Raw genomic sequence first — 23585 nt, forward strand, 5'->3', positions numbered from 1 at the left:
GAACGGTTGCAGCCACCTTTGCAAACATACTTCCGTACTGAACATAGGCAAGGGATTCGACGTCTCTGAGCCTCAGTGTCTCCATCTATAAAGTGGGGATCCCTACCTTGACCCCCACTTTACAGATGCAGTTTTGTCGATTAGAAATCATGCACTTAAAGTGCTGCCACAGTGCCTGGAACAATAAAAGGTGGCTTTTATTATTCTTATTAATGCCAGCGTCTTGGAGTGAGGAAACTGAGGCAGGCTCCCCAGTAGGTCTGTTTTCCGGCCTCTGACGCCCATCCCAGAGCTCTTCCTCCCACTTCCCAGAGGCCCCGTCCCGTCTGGGCCCCTGTCTGTCCGAGTGGAGTCCGGGCCTGGTCCCTGGGGGTTTCCCGTGCTCCAGGGAGTCTGGTCTTGCAGATCTTACCTCCCTTGCCTCCTCGCGGCCATGCATCTCTGTCTGCCCTGGACTAATAACTTATTTATGATATGGAGTAAAAGCCAGACATCACCTGACATGGCTCCTCGGAGCAGAGCCGGCCTCCCATTCCAGCGAGGGCTGGTTTTATTTTTCCTCCTCGGCGTCTCAGGTGGTGGCTGGAGGGAGGGTGGCCTTGGGGCTGCCCAGCGGGCTGGTGAGTGTGCCGGGGGCTGTGCTGGCCTCTCCACCTGCCTGCCAGCCTCAGCGTGGTGCAGGCCCGGCCGGGCTCTCGGTGCGTGCACGGAATTTCCGCACTCCCTGGCCCTGCAGTGGAAAGTTCCCAAACCATCTGCCAGGCCTGGCACTCAGTTTGCAGCATGTGGGCCTTGCCCTGCCTTCAGAGCCCTGAGGAACAACAGCAAGGATAATATTTACCCGCTGCTTCATCCTTGGCAGCACCAAGGGGCTCCCCGTCAATGTGAACTCGGCGTCTTCAGATGCTCCTTGTGTTAGGAAAACCTCCTTGGTGACTCTCAGCTCAGTGTAATTCCCACAGTTCACCCTGACCTTGGCCTGAGTCGGAGACAGCTATGGGAGCCCCTAGTCTCCTCTTCATTTCCAGCCCAGGAAGCTGAGGCTCGGGGAAGGGAAGGGACTCACCCAGGGTCGTGCAGCAGCAGGTGAACGTCAGATACTGGGGCCGGTGAAGTCCAAGGTCCCTGGCTCCCAGTCTGTGTTCCCCGTGGTCCCAGGCGGCCTGTCTTGAGTCAGCAGGAAAGACCAAGTCTGTGTGAACAGAGACCCAAGGTCATGGTGGAGTATATATTTTAAGTGACTTAATGCACTTTCAGTTGTATGAAACTTTCTGTGATAGAAACAGTATGTACAGCCCTTTAAATGAGCAATTGAGTCTCGACTTTTCCTTCAGTGTTGTAACTGGGGATTGTATTATCTAAAACTGCTGTAGAAAATTCATTTGTGGTGCATGGTGCAATACACTTTTTAATTAAAGCACTTCAATCCCAAAACAAGATAGGTCATAAACTGTGATGTTCAGTGATACGGTAGCCGTGGCAACAACTTCAGGGTGATGAATGCTAAAAGCGATGGGTCCAAAAGCGGCCCTCAGTGGGGGTAGGGGCACCCTGGGAACCCTTGGGCCTGGGAGGGCACTGAGTAGAGGTGTTTCTGGGGTGCCCACTGCGAGTGGGAGGGCTGCTCGACGTCTGCATGGCATTGTCTTCCCTAAAACTTGGAGGCCAACTAAGAAAAACAGATGGAAATGGTTCAGTTAGTGGGATTTGAAGTTCAAATGAACCTTCTGGCCTTTCTCAGCCCGACGTCACCATTGCCGCTGTTTTATGCATTTTCAGAATACCAGGGAGGGAGTGGGCTGCTGTTATGTACACATTACTTGTCATGGAACATTTAAAAACCCCGCAGTCTAATTTTCTTCTGCTTTCGGGAACACGCTGATGGAGCACTAGAACAGGTCCTTCTCAGAGAAGCGTCTGAAGGTGAGACTGGTCACCAGGACCCGGCTGGTCTGAATGCAGACCTTGTTCCCAACGAGTTGCTGAAGGCCTTTGTCAGCCTTTGTTTTTAAGCCAATCACATATTTATACCTTTGATCTGTCCAGAAAAAGCCTGTCGCTCCCCCCACCCCCAGCAGAGGATCACTTCCGCCCCTTAAGGCCAGCAGGAGCCCATGCTCTGAATTAGCTCCCGCAGCCCACCGACTGCTGGCCTGCGTGCACTGGGCATTTGGTACTTTGACACCTCGTAATCCATAGTGCCTGGGAGGGGAGACTCTGGGGAAAATATGCCATCCCCTAATCCTTGGCCACAAGTGTGGGAAAGCAGACCCTGCATGAGGGCGGTTGACCGAGGGAGTTTGCGTGAAGGCCTGACCCACAGGGTGCTTGTTTAAGATGGTTTCCTTCCAAAGTCAGTTCTTGTCCCCCTGAAGCTGACATCTAGAATAGGGACACACAGAGATATCTGGACAGGGATATAGCACCCCTCAAGAGCCACCGGGGCCCAGAGGAGGGAGCAGTGGGGTGGGTGACATCTGCGGGGAAGGGCCTTCCTGGCAGAGCTCCCGGCAGGGGCCCGTGTGAACTCGCGTGGTTGCAGGCATGGAACAGGTCCCGTGTGGCTGCGCGTGGGAGTTTGCTGCTAGTAATTCTGAGAGGGAAACAAAAGGGGCGTAAGAAGAATGCCAAGTGCCGGGGTGGTGTGAGCCACCTCCTGTCTCTCCGGGACGGTGGTCCGAGCCTCCCTCACTGCTCTCCCTTGCCTGCTGCCGTCCATCCGCCCACTGCAGCCAGAGCAGTTCTGTTAAAGCTAAAGTCCTCCCACGATGCGCGACAGTCCTCCGGGAGAAGCCAGCCAGGCCATCACCCTCCTCCTCGCTGCCCTCCCTGCAGGAACCTTCCTTCCAGGCACTGCCAGGGCCTGCCCTCAGTCCTCTCAGGCTTTCAATCTCATGTCACCTTCCCAGTGACACCTGGGATGTCACCTTCCCAGTGACATCCTCCCTGACCACCTTATTTAAAATTTCAACCTCCAGACCTCTCTATTCCTCTGTTTACTTTCCCTCCATGGCTCTTTCCATTGGTATTTTTCCTTATTTTTCGCTGTCTCCTCTCCTCTGTAGAGTGCTAGCTCCACGTGAAGGGAACGTTTGGCCATGTCCTCAGCACCCAGACCAGGGCCCGCTCAGTAATTGCCTGATGAAGGATGAATGAATGAATGAGTGGCATTGCAGGCAAAGGTGTAGGAGAAGCAACGTAGACATCCGAGTAGACGTGCGAAGTGAGAGGGGAACAGGCCGAGGGCACTGGTGGCCACAGTCTGGGCGTTGGTGTTGCTGGAACTGGCTAGACGTGCTTTGGGGAGGTATCAGAGTTCTGAGAAATCTGGGACACGCGCTGTGGAACACCGGCTGGTGCTGGGCCGGGGCAGGATTAGGGTCAGTAACCTGCCACCTTTGCTGGGGCTTTGTGTTGTCAGGAGCCACTCGTGGGGCCCACACAGGAATTCAGATATCTAGGTCCACACCCCTTCCCTTCTCCAGTGCTCACCTGCCTTCCGTCTGAACCTTCTCCTTGGGCACCACCAAGTGCCTCCCCTGTCACTGCAGGCCTGGCTGTGTGTCGGGCTCAGTGATAAACACGTACATGCATGATCTCGCACGGGGAGGAATGGCTTGAAACCAAGTCAGCACCCCTCTGGGCTGCTGTAGGGCTCAACCAAAGGGGAGGTATGGCTGAGACAGTGACCTGGGGGCCCCCTCTCGGGCTGGCCCTCTGCTGCGGGGGGCCTGGCCGCACTTTTTCCCTGGCGTGCATGTGAGCCCGAGGGTTCAGAGCACAGGGCCTCGATGCAGGGCGCCGCTCCTCAGCTCGGGGCCTGGCAGCCACACGGCCTGCTGGCACTCGAGGGCTGCTTCCTGTTTGCTCGTCCCGAAGCTGCAGCCGCTGCCTGGACTTGCGGCCAAGCAAGGGGCCAGGCAGAGCTCCGGGCTGAGCTTGGTGGGCTGTGGTGGTGACGGGGGTGGGGGGGTGTGGGAGGTCAGGGAGCCTCAGAGACACGTGGCTCCCGGGCACTGGGTAATGGAAACTCGGGGTGGCTGCCGGCCTGGCAAGGTCTGCCCGGCTCTGGCAGGGTTGGGTGGGGTGGGGGTGGGGAGGGGGTTTGCAGCAGAAGATGGGAATCTGAGCACCTGCAGGTGAGAGCCGTGTCCGGCCTCTGGGGGGTGAGATGGGGGTAGAAATAAAAAGCGACCACCTCTCCTTTAAAAACATTTACCAAGCTTTTGAGAACCTGAGTGACTCTTCTCCAAGGTGCTAGAGGACAGAGCCAGTTGTCCCCTTCATATCAACATCAGCACAGCGGGACTGTTATTGACTGTCCTTACTCTCTGCACTGAGGACTCCCCAGCTTGCCAGTGGCCGCTCAGCAGGTCACAGCCGCCCCAGGGGAGTCACACCTTGCAGGGAGGAGGTGGTTAGGTGCTGAGCAGCCCCTACGGCACAGCTCACGTGTGGTCTCGGTGGCCCTGGGTCTCGGTGTAAGGGGTGTGCAGTAACCCAGCCTGCCTGGACTCCCTGCCCCTGGCCCCGTTCAGGGCACTCGCGTATTGCCCGCTCCTTTCCTCTCTTTCTCGCCCATTTCCTGCATTACATCGCACTCATTCCGGGTGGACACCCCCATGCTGCTACTGCTCTCTTTGTGAATCATGGACGATCACTTAAACATTCCTTTTGGTGCCATTCCCCTGTTTGGCAGCCTCCAGGGTTGGGCTGAGTTTTTCTCAGCCCCAGCTGCACACCAGAAGCCCCCAGGCAGCTTCGAGAACATCCTGACCCCTGAGCCCCACCCACCGAGATTCGGGTGTGGCCTGGGCAGCAGTCGTTTTGCAGGCACCCCAGGCGATTTTAACAAGCACAGCACGCAGGGATGAGGACCGCTGCCATCCCATCCTGGAGAGTCTTCTGTGTTTGACGGAGAGGCTGGGATCAGGTTGTTAGGGACCAGGAAAGCCGGGCAGAGGAGGGAAGAAAAGGAGACCACCGCCCTGCCACGGGCCAGTTCCCAAGAGGGCCATTTCCTGTTCTTTATTTCATTTCATCTGCCCAGTAACTGTTTGGTTTCAGATGTGGAAACTGAGGCTTGGAGAGGGCCTGTGCCGTGCAGCTGGGCAGGGCCCTGGCTGGGATGGAACGACCAGTGTGCACCCCCCAGTGCCACCTGTACACTTCCTGGCAGGAAAGTGCGATGACAGGGAAGGAGGGCTACGTGGTGCTTCTTTCTTTTTTAAAAAAGCTTTGTCTTAGGAAATGGGAGTTATGTGATTATTGCCTGCTCATTGTATTAGGCAGACGTTCTGTGCAGAATCGCTTGCCTTTTGGGATAAGGAAATCATAGAAAAGTTAGAAGATACCTGAAAGTTTAAAGTGCAGGAAATTGCCTACCATTTTGCCACCCAGAGACAGCTCCCTAATAGCCAGGTATTCCCTACCTTTTGTCTGCACGTGTTCTTTTTCACCTTTAAAATCACCCTCTACCAGTCGCTTATTTTGGGTGAGGACTTTTCTCTGCAGGATGCTCAACCACTGGGATTTTTCTCCCTCAGGGATTTTTGCTTACAGGAGGGGGATCTGGGCAGGTCAGAGCCAGGCCACAGTGGGGCCAGGAGTTACAGAGAGACCTTCCTGTGATTCTAGAATGTTGCTCCCAGCCCCGGTCTGCCCCCGCAGGCCCTGCTCCCCAGCCATTGGAGCACCCAAGCACGCTGTGAGTGACTGTAATGACAATCACGGCAGCACACGCAAATGCTTCCACTGCCCTCGCTGCATGGTGGGGACCATTCTAGGTGCCTTGCGTCTATGACGTTCTCGGAGCAGACCTACAAGGTAGGCTCTGTTACAATCTTGAGGCACAGGGATGTCAGGTTACTTGCCCAAGATTACATGATGTGAGAGTCGCAAAGCCAGGATTTGAACCCAGGGACTCTCTGGCTCCACGGTCTCTGCATTTACCCGCCACACCCACCATATTGCTTTTCTCCTGAAAAGGATTCTTGCTGCAGATGGGCCAGGCCCAGCAAGACCTCAGCAGACTTTCACCCAGCACCTCCCAGGGTGTGGGGCTGCAGATGTCGTGACCTTGGGAACTGAGGCCCAGTAGTCATCCCAGATAAGTACCTCCGGCTGGTGGAGGCCCCCTGCTTCCTGGTGTTTCTCTGAGCCTTTGGCCTGTTCTGGGAGTTCTAATGCTGCCGGTGTGGGGTGTGGCATAGCGTGCCAGTTGAGGACAAGCCTGGAAGGTTTCAGCTCCATCCTCCAAGGGCTCCTTCTTCCTGCCTGTCCCCAAGGCTGCAGCTCAGTCAGAATCAGCTTTCAGACTTTCTTTGGCTTGGGCTGAGAGGACTTGGCGGCCCCAGCCTCCAGCAGAGCTCCCGAGGCTTGGGACTTCCACATCAGGTTTGAATTATATGAAATCTCAGCGTCTGCAGGCTTTCATCCCGGCCTTGCTGACTCCCGCTTCCATGGCAGCGGGCAGCCTGCATGCTGCATGCGTGTCTCTGTGCACGAGCGTCTGCCGTCTGCTGGAGCGTGTCCTGTCTCAGTGTGTGTCATCTCCGTGCAAGTCCCTCACCTCCCGCATGCATGTTGCCTATTTTTTTAACAGCTTTGTTGATAAATAATTTACATACCATGCAATCCACCCATTTAAAGTGTACAATTCAATGGTTTTAAAAATTATATTCACGGATATGTATAATCTTCACCATGGTCAATTTTAGAACATTTTCATCACCTCAAAAAGAGACCATATGCCTTTTAGCTATCAGCCTCTAATGCAACATCACCCCAGCCCTTGGCAACCAGGAATCTACTCTCTCTGTCTGTGGATTTGCCTCTTCTGGACATTTCCTGTGAATGGAATCACAAATGACCTTTTGTGTCTGGCTTCCTTGACTTGGCATCATGTTTTAAAGGTTCATCCATGTTGTAGCATGTGCCACTGTATCATTCCTTCTTATGGCCAAATAATATCCGTTGTATGGCTATACTTATTTTCTTTATCCATTCAGCCGTTATGGGCATTTAGCTTGTTTCCATCTTTTGACTACTATGAACAATGCTGTGAACTTCTGTGTACAAGTTTTTGTGTGGACGTATGTTTCCTTTCTCCTGGGTGCTTACCTAGGAGTGGGATTGCTGGACCATATGGTAACTCTGTGTAATCATTTGAGGAATTGCCAGACGATCTTCAAAGTGGCTGCACCATTTTATGCTCCCACCAGGAACGTACGAGGATTTCCGTTGCTCTACGTCCTCGCCAGCGCTTGTTATCTGACTTCTGGATTCAAGCCATTCTGTTTCCCTGCAGTTTTGATTTGCGTTTCCCTGAGGACTCACGATGTTGAACATCTTTTCATGTGCTTATCGGCCATTTGTGTATCCTCCTTGGAGAAATGTCTATTTAGGTCTTTTGCCTATTTTAAAATTGGGTTGTCTTTTGATTATCTAGTTGCAAGACTTGTATTCCTCATACAAGTCCCTTATCAGGAGAGCAGAGGCTGGTTCCTCATGATGTTGTGCACCCCACACCCCACCCTCACCCAGCCTCGCAACCTCTCCACACTTCGTACAGACACAAGGACACGTTGAGGGAGGGAGGGATCTGGGCCACCTTGAAGAGTCCTGGTAGGAGCAGTGGGCCCCGGGTGTCGGGGGCTGCCCCTCTTACCTACCATGCGTCAGAGACAGCAGCCCAGGCAGGATGACCCACTGGAGGGAGTGTCCCCTGTGGGTTATGCTGGGTGACACTTTCAGCTAAACTGACTGACAGAACCACCAGAGCTTGGCAGACTTGAAAAGCCCCGGTTCTTTGTGCCCACCCCTCTCCCTCTTTTTTGGCTTGAGCAACTGGGAAAAGGTAGTGCCATTTGCTGAGATGAGGAAGACTATGAGGGGAGTAGGTGCAGGCATCGAAGACCTTAAGGTTTGAAATGTCCAGTGGGGGTCCTGGTCTCTGTCACGGAGGCTGCTGGATCATCACACAGGGAATTCTGGGAGTCAGGGCTGGGGACGTCCTTTGGGAGTTATCTGCAAACACGGCATTTAAAGCCATGGAACTGGGGAAATGCCCAGGGAGAGCGTGTGGCTGGAGGAGCTGAGTGAGACGAGGACAAAGGAGTGACTGCTGGCCCTGCCGCGTGGCGGTCACAGGTGGGCAGTCTGCAGTGGTGGCTCTAGAGGCCATTTGGGGTGGGCAGCATGGAGGCCTGAGTGTGGACAAGCTCCCTGCTGTGGAAGGGAGCAGAGACCTGGGGCAGCAGCTGCACAGGGACGGAAGGGAGGGAGTGTTGCGGGTGGGAGATGCTGATGGGTGCAGTCTCGTGGGGGGGACGTCACAGCAGTGCTGGGAAGAGCGGTCCTAATCATAGGAGCTGAGTCCTCGAGGAGGTGACAGGAGGTGATCCTGAGCACAGGGTGGAGGGGCAGCACCGGTCCGCAGGAGAGGAGAGGGGCCCAGCTGTGGAGGACTGTTCACAGCAGGGGGTGTGGGCTGGGCTGGGGCGGTGTTGGGAGTCTGAGCCATTCGGGAGGACCCCAGCTGGTCTTGTGCTCACGTGAGGTGTGTGGCTGCTGAGTTCAAGTGAGACCACAGAGCACCTGTGTGCACACATGGAGTAGGTGGATATTTGGGCCGAACCAGGGCAGCAGGGTGGAGAAGCTTCTCTGGGAGACCAGGATGGAGCAAGATAGAGTTATTGTGCATCTAGACCGAGAGGTCAAGGTGGTGAGAATGGAAGTGAGGACTTGGGGGTGGGTGAATCATGCCTTGGAGGTCTTGATGAAGTTCAGTGATAGCTGGAGCCAGGTGCCAGGCTTAGGTGAGCAGGACAGCGGGGGAAGGGAAGGAGCTGCCTGTTGTGGTCCAGGAGGCAGCTGGGGGACATGCATGCAGATGCAGGTGGCCGTGTTGGGGAAGAACAAGCCACCCTTCAGGAGCCTGGTAGGAGCTGCTTCTGACCCTCATGTGTAGACCCCAGCCTCCAGCTGCTGGGTTTTCTCTTGTTTTCTGCAGCAAAACATACAGTTTCCAGCTGGATTTGCTGGGAGCCTAGATCCTGAGACAGCACAGCTGGCCAAGGGCTGTCTGTGGTCGTAAAACCCTCGTGATGGAATTTCCAGAATGAGTTCAGGCCCGAGGATGCCCTGTCCTTGTGAGGCGGTGGGCTGGTTGACGGGGAGGTGGCCTGCTCTGCTGTCTTCTCCCCCGGGGAGGCCCCGGGTAGGCCAGCCTCAGAAGCGCAAAGAAGAGGAGACCTGGCCCACGTCTCCGCTGGCTCCACTGGAGCTGCGGTGTTGCACTGGGCATTCAGTGGATGTTACGAGTCCAGGGGGACAGCACAGGGACTCAGGACCCCGTTTCCCAGAAGGCCTGCAGTTGCCCTCTCAGGCCACGCCACTTGCACTTGCCTGGACCCCAAGCTGTGTCCCTGCTCATCATCCTCGTCGTCTCTGTGCTCAGCATGGACAGAGCCCGTCCGTGCCCAAGTGTGGCCTTTGCTGCACCCAAGGACACGTTCTCCAGTCCTTGGGGCTCTGTGCTGTGGCCTCCCTGGAGATCTGCTTGTTGGCTGAGCGTACCCTGCCTCCCAGTTCACACGTACACATATGCCATTTGAGGATAAACACATTTATATATTAGTACATGCATGCATATATGTACACATAGCTTCAGAACAATCTGGCTTCTGTTACCTGCCGAAACAGTTGGGACGTCACCCTGACAGTAGGACAGCTGCCAGTGACCAACTGAACTTGCTTGTTATGGCCCATGGCAGGACACACGGGGACTTCTAAGCCAGCACTCACCTCCCCAGCTGCCATCTGACTGTCTTCTTTGGGTGCTGTAGAGTGACACCCTAAACTTGGGGACTTCCCTTGAGGGGAACCTGGATTGGGAAACCTCAGCGTGGCCGGGAGGCCTCTGGATGAAGAGGCAGCAGAAGGCGTCACCTTTGCAACCTAAATGACGTCACCCGCCACGTTGGGAAATGCAAACAGTCCTTCCCTCCCTGTCCACCACCCCCAGTCGCCCACACACACCTCCCAGGGGAGCCATCGCAGAAGCAGCCACGCTAGGGGGGTTTACAGCGTGGCTGAGGGTGGTCAGCCCTGTGCGTTGGAGAGTTTCCATTTGGAGAAACGGGCCAAGGACCTACGCGGTATGTGGCTCAGTTGGACGTGATCAGCGATTCTTTGTTTTGTTTTTATTGTGTGAAGAACCTTTCTAGTACATATTTCCTACTTATTTACTGTTTGCAAAAGAATAAGGTATGGGTGGAAATAGGTATGGCTGACATTTATTTTCTAGCCTACCATGATTTATTTCTTGCCTTTTCTTGATTTTCTTACACAGAAATATGAGTTGATTTTAGTACTTTAAAATGAGCTACCACTTTTCAGAAATATAAACATCTCGTAAATTGAGAGACGGGAGTAATTTAGTGAGGAGGCAGGGAGCCAGAAAGTTCTCACTGCCAGTCTGTCTGCCCGGGTGGTGCCTGGTTTCCTGGCCAGGACAGGGGTTTGAGGGAACTTGGGCCAAACCTCTCGTCGTGCAGATGGGGAAACCGAGGTCCGAGGGGAAGGGACCGAGTCCGTCCTGCCTCCTGATCTGGAGGCCAACTTTGCCTTCCTGTCCTCTCTCCAGGAGGAGGGTCTCCAAGGCCCGGGGGGAGCCCAGACCTGGACAAGAGCCACCTGTCAAGGCCTGGGCACAATGTACAAGACATTATGGGGACAAGGGCAGTCTCCGGGGAGGTTCTGCCCCTTGACCGTGGGGGGCCGATGGGATCCACAGTCACAGAGAAATTTAGAAACTTATTTCCCACTTGCATATCACAGAGCTTGATTCTAACTCTTTTGTCCTAAACAGTTAAGGGAGGGGTGGTGCGGGGAGAGAGAGATTTTTTAACCCTTCCCTGGGGAGAGGCCTGAGAGTGTGGCGGCTGGACCAGACCCCGGGTCTTGGGGCTCCACGTTTCTGGAGAATAGCTGATGAAGACGGTCTGTGGGGGTGAGAATCCCTTTAGGCCGAGGGGCAGTGGGAGGGGCTGTTCCTCTGGGGGCCGTGTGCTGTCTCCTCTGTTCTGGCTTCTGACTGCAGGGGCGGGTCTTGCCCAGAGGTGGAAGTGAGCAGACCAGACCCGAGGCCCAGGGACTTGCAGGTGGGGGTAGGGAAGGAGTGTTTCCTTGCTCCGAGCAGCCCCCAAGGGGAGAAACGGACCCAGGGATGACCCAAGTGATAGAGCACCGTGATTACGAGCCAGGCAGAGCTGGGCTCCGGTTCTAGTGCTGACACTTACTCGCTGGGTGACTGTGGGCAAATGACTTAACCTTTCTGGACCTCTGTTTCCTCATCCATGAAGTGGATCTGATATTAGTGCCTACCTCACAGGGCTGTAAAGATGGAATAAGATGATATATAATTATAAGCGGCAGGTACTGTTATTAATAACAATGATAATAAAACTATTTATAGAGGATGGAATGTAGGGAAGTGTTTCAGCCCAATAAAATGTTAGGAGTGTCGCTACACAGAATATGTGATGTCTTGAGGGAGGGAGCCCTCTGTCACTGGAGGCATCCAAGCAAAAGTTAGAGGTCCGCTGACTGGCGATGTTGTCGAGGTGAAGCCTCCTCACAGGCGGCAGAGCGGCAGTGGCCTTGGCGGTGTGTGCCAGGCCCGGAGGCCACCAGCTGGCCCTTCTGCCCTAGGCCCTCGAGTCCCCTGGGAGACAGGCCTCCTTTGGGGGTTCTGCAGGGCTGCAGTGACAGAGGCCCTTTGGCCACCACTTGTTGTCCAGGTTTGGGTGCAGCCTCTGCCCGTGAGCCTGAACACCTCAGCAGTCCCCAACACTGTCTTTCCTCCCTCACCCAGGGGTCCCTCTACCAGGAGTGCCCTTCCCTTCTCCAGTGGGTTTTTTGGCCACCCTAATAATTTCTCCCTTCTTCAGATGCAGTCATCACCCTTCCTCCAGCTGTGAGGGTCTAGCCAGGGTTGCTAGTCCCTGGGTGACCTTGTGACCCAACCCGGGCAACCCACAGCCCTCCCTTGGACTTCACGGATGACACTATGCGGGGAGAGTCTCCTTGTCTCTGGTGGCAGAGTGGAGATGTGCCCGCCTGGACGGGGGACACGTAGCCTGTCTGGGAGAAGAAGCTGGTGCGGAGGGTGCAGAGGGGAGGGTGCTGAGGGAGCCAGGGCGGGTGGGTCTCTCCCTTGCAGTCCCTGCCCCTGCCATGGTGTGTCACGGGGCCTCAGGACCAGTCCAGTAAGTGTGACGCTGACATTTCAACAAGCGCATCAGAACCTGTGCAGACAATTGAGCACCACCTGATAAAGTGGTTGCTGGGGAAGCCTCGAACTCATTCCAGTGATGCTGCCGTCTTTCCCTAGAGCGTTTCTTGGCCTCCTGATTGGGTCTGTTTACGAGGCACAAAAGGCGCCCATCTTGGTTTTGATCCCAAATGGTGTTTTCAGTTTGATTAATAGAAATAGCTGGAAGGGACATGAAAAAGGTCGGCCGCTGCTGGGGGTTTATGGTGGGTGTTCAGTCGTCTTGGAGGGGGCTCCCTAAGGGGCAACCTCAGAGCAGGCTGAGGTGGGAAAATTGGTGGGATTGAGTTGCAGAAAGTTGCCGCAGTTCCAATCCAAATGGGGAAGGCCCAGTCGACGGGTAAAAACGGTTCCCTCAGTCAAGGCTTTGTGTTCACAGCTGCACTCCCAGTCCCTGCTATGTGGTCGGCACCCAATAGATACTTGTCGAATAAATGAAGGAATTCAACAAATATTTATTTGTTAAATATTATTTTCCGTGCACTGTGGTAGGTCTTACTACTTTATAGACATGACGTGTTTTGTGTGTGTGCACACGCAGGCACACGTATATTGACTCACATCTAGTTATGTGTTTCACTGGCCTCGTGATCACCACCTCCACTGGGGGGTAATAGCACATTTGCTGGGCTTGGCCGATGTTAGATTTTTATGTTTTTATTTCCAAGGCCAACACTGATTTTTTTTTAAAGGGAATATTTTGTTGCAGGGAACAAATTAGATTAAAAACAGAACATGCATTCCTGGTGCACCATCCTGGCTCCTTTGTTGTCAGTGGGCATCAGGCCCCCTCTCCCCCTCGTGTGCATGCATGTGTGCTGTAAACCTCAAACAATAGCCTTTGTGTTGGAGTGGGGGCCCGGCACCCACCTTGGGGTAGCGAGCCTTTGTCGCTAGGATTTTCCCTCCTGTCTTCCCTTAGGTGAAGCCAAACCCCTGTGATGTGCTTTGCCCTGGAATGTGGTGCCTTGGTGTATACGCACATTCCTTATGGCAGTGGCTTTCTCGCCTCTGCCCTTTTCAAAGCAGTGGAACCCTTTGTTTAGATCACATTTTATGTGGCACCCCACGGGCACACAGCACAGTAAAAGTGGATCTGCTTTGCCTACACCTCCCCCCACCTCCTTGCCAGTGAACTTCCTCGCAAACCAAGGCCCTGGAGGAAGGGCCTGCACACATGCAGTCTCTGGGCACGCACACATGCGTTTGCGTTACAGATGGTCACCTGTTGGCATGCACCGTGTGTTCATGCCTCTTCTCTCTCTCCCCTCTCTCCCCGGGCAGGCGGGCCTCATCCGCACAGACAGCACCGACTACTTCATTGAGCCCCTGGAGCGGGGGCAGCAGGACAAGGAGGCCATCGGGAGGACACACGTGGTGTACCGCCGGGAAGCTGTCCAGCAGGAGTGGGCGGAGCCCCGTGGGGACCTTCACAACGAAGGTAGGCCATGGGCAGGGGCCCCAAGCGCTACTTCTGTCCCCACCTCTCGGGTGTTTTTAGGTCACTTCTGGCCCTAAGCTCTCAGTGCCTGACTTTAGTCTTCTCATCTGTAAAATGAGGCTGGGCCCCATATATTTATACCTGGTGCACTAGCAGGGAAACCCCAGGGGGTTCTAGGAGCTACTCTCACTGGCTGGAATTAGGGGCCAGGAGAGCCACTTATATCCTAAACTGTGGTCCTCGGGACTCCAGAGCTCTTTCAGGAGCTCACCGTTGCTTCTCAAAGCTATTTCTGAGCCAAGGCAGCGGGCAGAATGGCTACAGTTAGTGCTTCCCTCTAAAAATCAACTAAACCCTATAGAAGCCGCAGGAAGGAAGTTCCTGGGGTACTTGTAGGGGGGCTGTCTGGTGTCAAGGCCCGGGGTCAGCTTTGTGTCCAACAGAACATTTTTAAATCCTGCCTCTGACTTGGTCTACTGTGTGACCTTAGACAAGTTACTTAATGTCTCTGAGCCTCATTTTCCTAATCAGTAAAGTGGAGATGATCAATGTCTACCTGTTAAGGTTATGTAAACATCTCAGCATGGAACTTGGCATGTACATAGTAGGTGCTTGATAAATGGTAGCTGTCATTATGGTATTGTTATTAAGGGCAGCTACTGACATATTAGGGTGGGAGCCGCCTGAGGGCAAGGGCGTCCCTGCACCTTGGTGACCAGTGTAGGAGGCTGCACAAGCAGCGGCACTCAGGACCCCATGGCTGAGCGGGTGAAATGGTGGATGTGACGGGTTCTGCTCCTGGCCCAGGGCCAACTTCATAGTGAAACTTAGCTTTGTCACGAAGCCCCTTTGGGCAAGAGGAGATGGGAAGGCCGGGGGTGGAACTGGTTGTAAGTGGCCACACCCTTGTGCCAGGGCCCTTCGGGGTTGGGCCCAGCGTGAAGGAATGCCTGGAAACCAGTTGTCCCCACCTACGACGTGCTTTGAAGCTGCTTTCCAAGTGTCACTCATGAGAGAAGTCCCCCACCAGGGCCAGGATGTCTCTGCAGGCCTGGGGGGCGGGGGAGCTCTGAGCACAGGTGTGGATTTCGGGGCACCCCTCCTTTCACCACAGCTGGGAATAGGGATGAGTCACCCTTGCGTTCCATTTTATTTGAGGCCAGTTCTGAATCAAAAGACTGTAAATCCCCCCTTTGGGGAAGAGACCTTGGGAAGTACAGCCCCAGTCGGCGGCTGGAAGCTGAGGCCTCTGAGCACACAGAGTTGGGGTTCAGGCCCCAGCTGACGTGGGCACAGCTCTTCCCTCACCTCGGGCTGCCTGGCTGGAACCCATCTATGTTCCTCCCAGGAAAGACCAGGGACAAGAGAGGACTGTCTTGGAAATCTGTGACTCACACTTTTATTCGAAGGCCAGTTGTGGGTCCGAGCCCAACATGTGGAGAAGCATTTTTGGGTGCATCTGTCTCTATTTCACAGGCTCTACTGAGATGAGAGGCGTCACCATAACTCTTTGGGTGTGTTTCTCGGGGGGATGCCTCGGAGCCTGGCTGGGGTCCAGGGGATGGCTTCCCAGTAGTCTCTCAGTCCCTCTCTGCCAGTCTCCATCCCGTGCAGGTGTCCCTGCCCTTGGGCCCTCAGACCCCGGAGTGCCCTGGGTCTGTCCCATCTCCCACCCAGGCTGGGGGCCAGGAGAACAGGTGCCAAGTGTCCATCTCTGGGTCACCCACAGCAGCGCCTCCCTCCTGGGCCTGTGTCCAGCTGTCCTGGAGGAGGGGAGGAGGCGTCAGAGGCTCCGTCATAGCAGGTCTCCTGCTGAGCCGAGGCTGGGGAGGGGCCTCCTGCCCCGGGCTCCGCTGCGGTCTGAGGTGGGTGTGCCAGTGAACTTGGGGTGGAGGGGACTGTTCCTCTTGGCACTCAGGTCTGGCCTCAGCTGCTGCTTCCTGAGACGCACACTCGTGGCACATGCACACACTCACCCCAGCCGCACACCCACACTGACACACGGACACACTGACCTCACCCACACACTCCTGCTCACGCACCGGCACACATGCCCACCCGGACACTCAAGCTCACACAGACACAAACACACATGCACCCACCCGTACTCTCAAACCTACACACTCACACAGACTCACACCCACCCGTGCACCCACACTGACACAAACACACTCATACCCCCCACACACCCAAACTCACACACAGAGACAAGCACACACGCACAGGCAAACACACACAGACTCACACTCACACATATGCACACACGTCCTTGATGGGCCCCAGAGAAGAGTTAAGTGATTCGTTCTCAAGGGCTCCGGTGAGAAATGGGACAGTTGAGGGTCCGGAGGTGGGAGATCCCTTGGCTGGACCCTGGATGCTCCTGGCTCCTCCTTCTACCGCGGTCCTGCTCTTCACAACGCCGTTCCACCCCTAGGTCCCTCCTGAGGACGTGAGTGGGGCACGTGCCCCTGTGGCCAGACCCCGGCCCTCCCATCCTTTCCGGGCAGCCGGCCAGGCTGGGGCTCAGAGCTATTGCTGCTGTTGTTTTTTTTTAAAAAATTGAGATAAAATTATTTTAACCATTTTAAGGTATATAATTCAATTTTTTACTATATTCACAATGCTATGCTATCACCACTATCTAATTCCAGAATATTTCCATCACCCCCATAAACAACCGTGTGCTCATTAGCAGTCACTCCTATTTTCCCTCTCAAACCCCCTGACAACCACTAATCTACTTTCTATCTTTCTCAATGGAATTTTCCCATTCAGACCATCCATACAAATGAAATCATACAGTATGTGGGCTTTTGTGATTGGCTTCTTGGTCTTAGCGTATTGTCAAGTTTCACCCGTGTGTGGCAGGTGTTAATACTCCACTGCTTTTTGTGATGGGGTAATATTCCGGTGCTTGGATATACCACATTCATTTACCTATTCAACCTGTTTTTTGTTTTCCTGTTTTTGTTTTGTTTCAGAACATTACAGGGGTACAAATGTTTTGGTTACATGGACTACTTTTGTACTGCTGGAGTCAAAGTTACAAGTGTGCCCATCACCCAGACAGTGTGCATTGTGCCTGTCTATTCACTTGTGGGTGGACATGTGGGTCCTTCCTCCTTTTGGCTATTAGGATAACGCTGCTGTGAGCATTCGTGTGCATGTTTTTGTGTGGACGTATGTTTTCAGTTCTCTTGGGTATATGTCTAGGAGTGGAATTACTGGGTCGTATGGTAACTCTAGGTTGAACTTTTGAGGGGACTGCCAACTGTTTTCTCAAAGCAGCTGCACCATTTACATTTGCTGGGGGCTTCTTGGGTGGGCTCGTTGAAGCCTGCCAGTGGCTGGCTGGCCCTGCTTTGCCCTGAGGTGTGTGTTCCTGGCCTGAAGGATGAGGGACACATAGAAGAGGGTGATGTCAGCCGACCCTCCCCCAGTCCCCTGCATGTCTGCTGAGAGAGCAATCTGGGTGGGCCCTGATGGAGTGGTGATGGGGCAGGGGGAGACCTGAGTTTACATTCTGGGTTCTTGCCGTTAACTTGTTGTGTGACCTATGGTGAGTCATATAACCTCTCTGAGCCTCCCTTGGACAGACCTGGCTGCTAGGCTGGATAGAAGGCTAGCCGCACTTTCCGGATTTCCCTAAAAGGCCAGTGAGCACACATTTTTCCAACTCTTAAGTCTAGAATGTTTTTTCCTTTGTACTACAGCACCACTAACCAAAAAGGAAATAAAAAGAAACAGTAGTGCCAAGCCCCATGGTTCCTGATGTCCTCAGATTTCAGTTCCTCAGGTTCCCATGTGGATAGACAGTGTAGAGGCACAACTTGGGTCTCTGCAAAGACACCTGTTCATTCGTCCACGAGGATCACCCACATGTGGGTGGAGTCTCCACGTCCTTGCACAGTGGCTTCTGCAGGTGCTGTGCCCTTTGCTCCCTAGGCTAAAGCCGTCTGTCTCCGGTCCCCAGTCATCCCTAGCTGAGCTGTCCCCTCCTCCTGAAGCCTCCTCTAAGCTTCCTGGTTTGAGTCTCCAGTGAGGAAGCCTCTCTAGTCAGTCCTGCTGTAGCCCTTGACATTCCTATATTGGTACCATCTGATTTCTTGTCCGTCACCTCTGCTAGGTGGCGGGCTCAAGGGCAGGGACCCACCTTTGTCACCCGCCACCGTCCATCCATCTAATAAGTATGGGCCCCTCCTGCAGCTACACTCTGTGATATGGGGTATGTAGTGATAGCACCTTTCCATCCTCAGCCCCTCCCCATTGTCTGGGGGGTTCTCAAATAACTGGATGAATGAACATTCTTAGAAATAAAAGGTATGAGTGTTAAAACTTGAGGCTGGGGCAATGAGAAAGTCGTTAAACCTGAAGGCTCTAAAGCCTTCTTGAGAGACCCCAGCCTCCTGTCCTGCCTCTTAGGTTTCCCTACAGTGTCCCCCCCCCTCACTTGCTCTGATCTTCCTTCAGGCCGTGGCGTAAATGACTGACGATAGTTTAAGGTGCTACCTTTCTATGTGGCAGTCTAGATGGGTGATGTTGCAAAGGATGGGCTTTCGATTCAGGCAGACCTAGACATGCTACCTGACATCTGTGAAGCTCAGTCTGTTCACCTGTATAATGGGGACAGTAACTTGATAAGAGTTGTTGTAAGGAATAGATTGGATCGGATTAGATTAGGGTCAGGAAACTTAATTTAAGGCCCAGGGCCAAATATGGCCTGCCCCTTGTTTTTCTAAATAGAGTTTTATTGGAACACAGACACACTCAGTTGTTTATGTATTATCTGTGGCTAATTTTGTGTTTCCACTGCAGAACTAAATAGGGATAGGCACTCTTTGATCCACAAAGCCTAAAATATTTAGCTGGTCCTTTACAGACAAAGATTTTTTATGTTTTTATTTTTTAAATTTTTTTCTTTTTAGACATAGGACTTTGCTCTGTCACCTGGGCTGGAGTATGGTGGCATGATCATAGCTCACTGCAGTCTTGAACTCTTGGGCTCAACTCATCCTCCTGCCCCAGCCTCCTGAGTGGCTGGCACTACAGGTGTGTGCCACCACACCCAGCTAATAATAATATTTTTTTTTTTGGTAGAGATGGAGTCTTACTGTATTGCCCAGGCCGGTCTTGAGCTCCTGACCTCAAGCAATCCTACTACCTTGGTCTCCCAAAGTGCTGGGATTACAGGCATGAGCCATTGTGCCTGGCCCAGAAAATGTTTGATAACACCTAGATTGCATAGCTAATAAATGCTAGTTAAATAAATAAATATTTTGCTTTTAGCCAAAAGGGCCGAGCAGTGATGGGGAGTTTTGGGGTCTTGGGTGGTGCTTGGGAGGGATTTGAGAGGCTCAGTGCTCACAGGGGCATTCTAGGGGTTGCTCAAATGCCCTGCATAGGCCATGGCACCACCATGATGCTTTCCTTTATGAAGATGGTTCCACCCACTGCCACCTTTGCTTTTTACAGCAACCTGTGGGGCAAGAGATCAGGGATGATTTATCCCCATGTTACAGGGGAGGAGATGGAGGCCCAGAGAAGCAGAGGGACTTGGCGGAGGGCGCACAGTGAGATAGGACGAGGGGTCCTGCAGCCCAGGTCCCGCTCTGGGCCAGTTCTCACCCCTCTGCTACTCATTGCCACAAAGACTTAGCCACACCCTCACAGCAGGAAAAGGGCCTGTGCCCACGTGTTGAGCTGGTATGGAACAAGCCCTCATACAGAGGCAGGACAGGGGAACACGTGATGGGGCAGGGGTGGTTGTGGGTGGCGTCACAGTGACAGCCCCTCCTGTGGGTCTGACCTTGCTCTCTTCCCATCCTGATTCCAGCCTTTGGCCTGGGTGACCTTCCCAACCTGCTGGGCCTGGTGGGGCACCAGCTGGGTGAAGCGGAGAGGAAGCGGCGACACGCCAAGGCAGGCAGCTACAGCATGGAGGTGCTGCTGGCAGTGGACGACTCGGTGGTTCGCTTCCACGGCAAGGAGCATGTGCAGAACTATGTCCTCACCCTCATGAACATCGTGAGTGTCCTGTGTCCTGGGACTGGGTGGGGGTGGGCCTCCGTTCTGACTTCTCAGGCCAGGCGTTTTCCACGGGGGACTTGAGGGAATCACGGCTGGCTCCTTAGCCTGGCAGGCATGTCCTCGGCAGCTGGGTTCCACGGTGTGGCAGGCCTGGGCTGGTCTCCTGTCTGCTCAGTGGGATCTGAGCGCTGCTCTGGCCACACCAGCGCCCACCTTCTTCCCTCCGCCTCCTGCCAGCCTGTGTTGTCCGTGGCTGGTGACCCAGGTGTCAGGGAGGAAAAACAACATTTTCTCCATCTTCTTATGTTCAGTAAAGAGCCTGTGAATTAAACTAACAAAGGACATATTAGCAAGAGAAAAGAGCATCGTCACCAGTTCCCTGCCTATGGGAGTACTCGATGACAAGTAGCTCCAAGGAGTGGCTAATGTTGGGCAGCTGACATACATCATTTAGGGAGTAGGGAGGGAAAGGAGGGGAGAGAAAGCTTCCGTGGGAAGAACACATAGGTTCTTTAGGAAAGACATGGGGTTTTGAGGAGAATGAGGGGAGATGGGAAAGTTTGTGATGACACTTGTGCAGGTCGGGTGGTCTCTCTTCTTTATGGCCATGACATGTCCTTCAGGGGGACTCTTGGGAGCCTCATTTCTCAGACGTTGCTGCTTTTATTCAGATAAGGGAAGCTCTGAGATGACTCCTTTCTGCACTTGTTGAAATTTCAAATATCTTCAGCTTAAAATGACCTTTTACTAACTCTGGGAACCTCACATGGGTCCTCACACAGGCCAGGAACGGGACCCCGGGGTGACCCCAGGAGAGCGAGTGATTTACATGAGCATGTCCTGGAGGGGCCATGGCCCCGTGCCAGTCCCTGGGGTGGCTGCGTGGGGTGGGCTCCACGTGTGTGGTTCTGGGCCCTGTGTGCCCCTGGCAGAGCCCCCACCAGACCCGCTGGCTGACCTGGTTCAGAGAGGGTCAGGCCGAGTGGCCTGGGGTGGAGGGGTGCTCTTTGGGGCTATGGCAGGACATGAAACCCACCTCTGAGGTGTGGGGTTGGAAGGCAGCAAAGTGTGGAAGCTGGTTGGAAGGGTGGACGGGAACTTCTTCCAGAAGCAGAACGGAGCAGCTTCCCTCGGGAACTAGAAGAGGTCTTTGGATGGGTCCTGGAAGGAGACGTGTGCTTCCCTAGAGCAGAGTGTGCTTTTGAAACTTGGCGTTCCCAGGGCTTGCCCAGGGGGCTAGTTAGGCCCTCAGAACTGGAGCTGGAAGAGACCCTGTGGAAGTGGTGGGAGTGGGTGGGAAACTCTTTCCAAGCCTTTGAGGTTCATGACGTGGAGGCCAGCACCCCGCTGTCCCTTGTCCCGTAGGGGGTGTCCCTCCTCACGTCCCAAGACTTTACTTTTGGAGGAAGGTAAGCTTGTGATCCATTCTAGCCCTCTTGGCCAAATCAACGCGTTCTGACTTTTGACCCTTGACCTCTGACCCATGACTCATAGCCTTGTCCAGGGAGCATCATCAGCTTCCACCGAAGACCATGCCATGAGGGCATGCCATGGAGACTGCTGTTTGGATAGTCTTGGTTCCACCTTCCTTCTCACAACCTACCAGAAAGTGGGTGAGGAGAGTCCTTGTCTTCTCTGAGGTTCCAGAAGGCTGTTAGAGGCTGGGTCTTCTGCTCGCTGCTGGCTTGCCCTACGAATGTGGGGACAGAAAGCGCTGGGATGGGTGACGGGTGCCGTTGAGGCAGAGCTGCCCACTAGGGAAGCCCAGCTCATCTGGGGCGCTGGGGCCCGGCTTCTCGGCCAGCCAGACTTCCGGCCCAGGGAGGTGAGCAGGTGGGCGCAGCCACCTCTCCCTCCCGGGGGACCAGCAGCTCATCCTGTCCATTGTGTGGGAGCTTTTATTTGGCTGGGATGCTGGCAGCACAAATTCCCTTAGGGGATTTCCACCAGACCAATAAAAAGGAGGGCCTGTCTGCCTGGGACTGGTTCTGATCCTGATTTCCAGGGCCAGGGCTGGCCTGGTGCCATCGGAGAGAGGAGATCTGTTTCCTGGGATGGATGGCCCCATTGTGCTAACCCACAGATGGGGCCAGAAGCGTGAAACACTCAACATTATCTGATGGGGCCCTTGGCACTGCAGTTGGCGGGGCAGCTGTGAGAACCCGTCGGCTTGTCCTGCCTCCCGTTTTTTGTTTGCATTGACCCGGGGATGTGCTGTAAACATTAATGCAGCTCCGGATGATGGGCAAGGACTGCCTCGCCCTCCCTTCCTCACAGGCTGGGGGCCCTGGGTAGACTTGTCTTTCTCTGTGCCTCAGTTTACCTATCTGTTACAGATCACTTTCCTTAAGGTTTCTTCAAATCTGAGGACTAGAGACCCATCTGAGCCCTTTGAAACATAAAGGGTGAGTTTTCAGTGCTTTGTCAGTGCCTGTTGTGTGCCTAGTATCACAGACAGACTCCTGTTCCAGAAGCTTTAGTCTGGCTGCAGAAACAAGCCTCAGTTCCATGGACAGTTCGTTACTTGAATGATGTGGGGTTGTGGTTGAGAAGCCACCAGGAATAGCATAGAGGTTCTTGCTCGCACAGGCGGTGGCAGCCACATCACAAGTGCCACCTGGCCAACAGCGATTGTAAGTGTGAAAAGCACCTCCCAGACGGATGGAATGCGGTGTGTCTCAGGCACGCTGAGTGTTGGAGCACGTGGTTTGCAGTCACCACGTACCTTGTTCAGACTCCACGTCCTGGGACTGACAAAGGGCAGGAGAGGTCATTGTGGCCATTCCCCTGTCTGCAAGTAACGCTGGCCCCGTTCTGCCCACATTCAGAGGCAGTAGGTGCTCAGGGAAGGTCTTCGGAGGCCTGGGCCTGACCTCTGGCTGTGACTGCCATCCCTGGGCAAACCTCTCCATCGCTCTGGGCGTGCTTCCTCACCATGAAAACTGGGATAGTGTGCCCTTCTCCTTGGCGGGCTTTGGGGAAGGGCTGACTCTAGGACTCGGACAGGGAATATACAAGGTGAGCCTGGAGCTTCCTGTAGTACCAGAAGGTAACAAAGTGCAAAACAAACAAAAAAACAGTGGGGTGTGTTTAAGGGACACAGGAGCCAACTGAAAGAGCTCTCCATGGCCAAAGCTGGGACAATCTGATCAACAGAATCAATCATGTAGTATTGAATTATAACCCAGAGTATATAATAAACACGGGTCCATGCCAATAAATAAATGATTGAATAAATAAGTTGGGGGAGAAGGGGCATCTCTCCATGCAGAAGAATCCCAAATGATTTATGTAGATTCTGCATCCTTTCGGAGGTGGGTTTTAACTGCCCGCTCCTTGAGCGTGGGCTGCACGTAGGGACTTTCTTCTAAAGAGCTCAGTGTGGAAGGGGGGCAGAGGGTAGCCTTAGCGAGGAAACTGGCGAAGGGAGGGTTCTTCCCGCTGCTCTTTGGCCAGCTGTGAGTGGGGAACCACCTCCACTTGCATTTGGAACCAAGGAAGCCTTTTGGGGGTCCAGAAGTCAGGGTACACATTTGACAGGAGGAGAATATTCATAGGCAGGTTCCAGAAGGCCCAGAGAATGTGGTCGAAGCATCTGGGAGCCAGCCTCTCTTCCCACCCTTTGCCCATTTCTTCCGGCCCCCAGGTCATTCTCTCCTTTCTGTCTCTGATTTAGAAGGCATTTCCTGCCTGCCATTGTCCCTCCCTAGGCTCAGGGCCCAGGAGCACAGGCCTGCCCCACTGGCTCCTCTGGCCTGTCCTGATCTCACCCCGCCGGCC

General features: G+C 54.1%; 1 protein-coding gene across 2 annotated transcripts in view; it reads left to right on the plus strand.

The window, feature by feature from the left end:
• ADAMTS14 (ADAM metallopeptidase with thrombospondin type 1 motif 14) overlaps positions 1 to 23585 on the plus strand; it is a 68912-nt gene that overhangs the window by 11150 nt on the left and 34177 nt on the right. For both annotated transcript variants that reach the window (XM_045568238.1, XM_045568239.1), the window contains exons 3-4: positions 13622 to 13778; positions 19612 to 19802. In XM_045568238.1, the coding sequence (XP_045424194.1) occupies positions 13622 to 13778; positions 19612 to 19802 (348 nt within the window). The remainder of the gene's footprint in view (positions 1 to 13621; positions 13779 to 19611; positions 19803 to 23585) is intronic.

Source organism: Lemur catta, chromosome 14 (genome assembly GCF_020740605.2).
Source record: "Lemur catta isolate mLemCat1 chromosome 14, mLemCat1.pri, whole genome shotgun sequence".
Lineage (NCBI taxonomy): Eukaryota > Metazoa > Chordata > Mammalia > Primates > Lemuridae > Lemur > Lemur catta.